Genomic DNA, 2,649 nt, shown 5'->3' on the forward strand with positions numbered 1-2,649 from the left:
AGAGAGAGAGAGAGAGAGAGAGAGAGACAGAGAGAGAGAGAGAGAGAGAGAGAGAGAGAGAGACAGAGAGTTGATAATATGTGGAGTAAAATCTCAAGACAGACAAGATTCTCCAATCCCCGAGGATAATGTGGAATCCTTCGAGTAAAATTATTTCGCTTTGAAAAGTTACAGGATCTCTCAGGCATTTTCGACCAAGTCAATTTCACAATTCTCGTCTGGTCGTTACTTAGTGAATTTGTCTTGGCAAAAGTGCACTCTCCGCCGGGATATTATTCACTCTAACATGGTGGATAGCGTCTCACCGTCTGATCCTTGTTGAAAAATTCATACCCGTCACTATTCACATTGTGACCTCATCCTTACATGGCAATTTTTCTTCTCTATACCGTCGCCAGGACGAATTGACGGAGATTAAATAAATTAATTTATTTTTTAATCTCCGTGTTCGATTTATCGATAAAAAGGCCAATTCTATTTTTCATCTCGCCGAGATTTAACTATTGGAAGAAAAGAAAAAAGAAAAAAGAAGAAAAAACAAAGCATGAAAAGTTTGGAAGTATAGAGGAACTTTTTGAGCTCTCCAAGTGAACTACAACACACAACACCACTATGCCCTGCAGCAGCAATGCACCCAGCATGCACCTGACTAAAAACTCCAAGAATTTCCATTTGTCCCTGCTAGTATTTTTTTACGAGGTTTCTTTTCATAGGCCAAGCGTCCGGGTCACTCGACTGTGTGTGTGTTACCACGCTCAATCGATCTGCTCGCCGTGAAATTGCCACCAGAGCCATAATTTCCAGACACTCTCCTTACGAATCATACAAATGTACTTTCCAACGATTCTTCTAGTTGAACCATTATTTCACAGTTGAACTCTTTAAAATAATAACCTAGCCATGTTAAGAAAAAAAGAAAAATCATTTCTCCAGAGTTATCATCAATCAAGAGATAACAGCATTTCATATTGATAATCTAGCTAATGAAATGATAATAGAGGCGTGTTTGATATTGCATCAGTCAAGATGACTAGCCATATCACCCCACATTCATCCCGGGCTTGATTAATTGTTAGTTATTTTGTGATTTCTATAATTTGCCCATATTTATAGGGACGAATGAGAAAAAAAATGGAAACATCATCGCTGAGATAATAAAAAGCAAGAGGAGAGATGCCTAATGGATATAACACTCGGCACTTTGTGACGAAAAAAGTTGGCAGAATCGATCAATAAAGAGCCATAGGGCGACGAGCACAATAAATGAGAAACGGATATCACTGGTTCTTCCTCTATATAGCACTACATATATAGCATCGATTCTTTCTAGCCAATTTTTTCTTCCCCCCCCCCCTCCCCCTTGTTTGTAAATGCCTGTATAGGAGTCTATTATAAGTCAATAAGTATTGGACTTTTCATATATGACTCTTGTTATCTTTATGTTTACAGTGTAGCGGACACGGAGTCAAGTGCTTTGCAGGTGGTCCACGCAAGAGCAATGAATCACAGTGTCCAATGTTATTAAAAACTGACAAAACAATAGTTTCATCAACTACCGTGATAACAAAATCAACAATCGTGCGAAATCATTTCAATAGCACTTGCAGTGTATCGAATTCTCCACATCAGAAGAAACTTCGATTTCAATTAGCCAAGGAGCGAAAAGCGAGCACTACACTTGGCATTATAATGAGTGCATTTACTATTTGCTGGTTACCATTTTTCGTTCTCGCTCTGGTGCGTCCATTCTTGAGTGATCCCAAGGCTATTCCAAAATCACTCTCCAGCTTATTTCTCTGGTTGGGCTATTGCAATAGTCTCCTCAATCCAATAATTTATGCGACATTGAATCGTGATTTTCGCAAGCCATTTCGCGAAATTTTATTCTTTCGTTGTGGTAATTTGAATCACATGATGAGAGAAGAATTTTACCACAGTCAGTTTGGGGATCCAGTCAATAATTATGTTATTAAATCTTGTGAGCATGACGAAGGTGGTGAATGCCTTGAGAATCATGCTCTAGAGACCACAATTGATGGGGCTAACAATCCAGCCAACGAGAGTTTTCTATGATCAACGGATCAATGTAGTAGAAAAATGGCTGAAGTGACTCTCGTCAGATCTCTCAACTCAACCAGTAGTGGATAAATTCATTCCTCGTGACCCTTTAAAGCTACAGGATGAAAAGCTACGGATAATAAAAATAATAAATGGATGATGCAAAAGAAATCACAAAGCGATTATTCATGGCATTTTCCCAGTGGCACATCATCCCCCTTGCTTCACTCTCGTGTGACTCTGCCTTCGATCCAAAGTGATCCAAAGTGAAAAGAGTCAACTGATGGAGAGAAGAAAAAAAATGCTTGTGATCCATCAAACACTGTCAATGACCTCTGATTAAATTGCAAAGCTCAACAAAGGAATCATTGATTGATGCTTTTTTCGCAATTGAGAAAGAAGAACCAATTTTCCAAACAAAGATAGAGTACGTGAGACTATAGTGGTCGCCATTGGATTTTGGCGTGGAATCTTGTTTGAATCAGATAAACTATCATTTATAATATTGCTATCTCTGAAATAATGGTAAATTTATCATCAAGAGAGAGAGAGAGAGAGAGAGAGAGAGAGAGAGAGAGAGAGAGAGAGAGA

The 2,649-nt window shown here is 38.7% G+C and overlaps 1 protein-coding gene across 3 annotated transcripts in view; it reads left to right on the plus strand.

Annotated features, from left to right (window-relative positions):
* Window positions 1–2,615, plus strand: part of LOC107042964 (5-hydroxytryptamine receptor 1) — a 22,140-nt gene extending 19,525 nt beyond the window's left edge. For all 3 annotated transcript variants that reach the window (XM_015264232.1, XM_015264233.1, XM_015264234.1), the window contains one exon: window positions 1,450–2,615. In XM_015264232.1, the coding sequence (XP_015119718.1) occupies window positions 1,450–2,073 (624 nt within the window). In that variant the 3' untranslated portion in view covers window positions 2,074–2,615. The remainder of the gene's footprint in view (window positions 1–1,449) is intronic.
* Window positions 2,616–2,649: the final 34 nt, after the last annotated feature.

Source organism: Diachasma alloeum, unplaced genomic scaffold, assembly GCF_001412515.2.
Source record: "Diachasma alloeum isolate Michigan unplaced genomic scaffold, Dall2.0 Dall_scaffold_00540, whole genome shotgun sequence".
Classification (NCBI taxonomy): Eukaryota; Metazoa; Arthropoda; class Insecta; order Hymenoptera; family Braconidae; genus Diachasma; species Diachasma alloeum.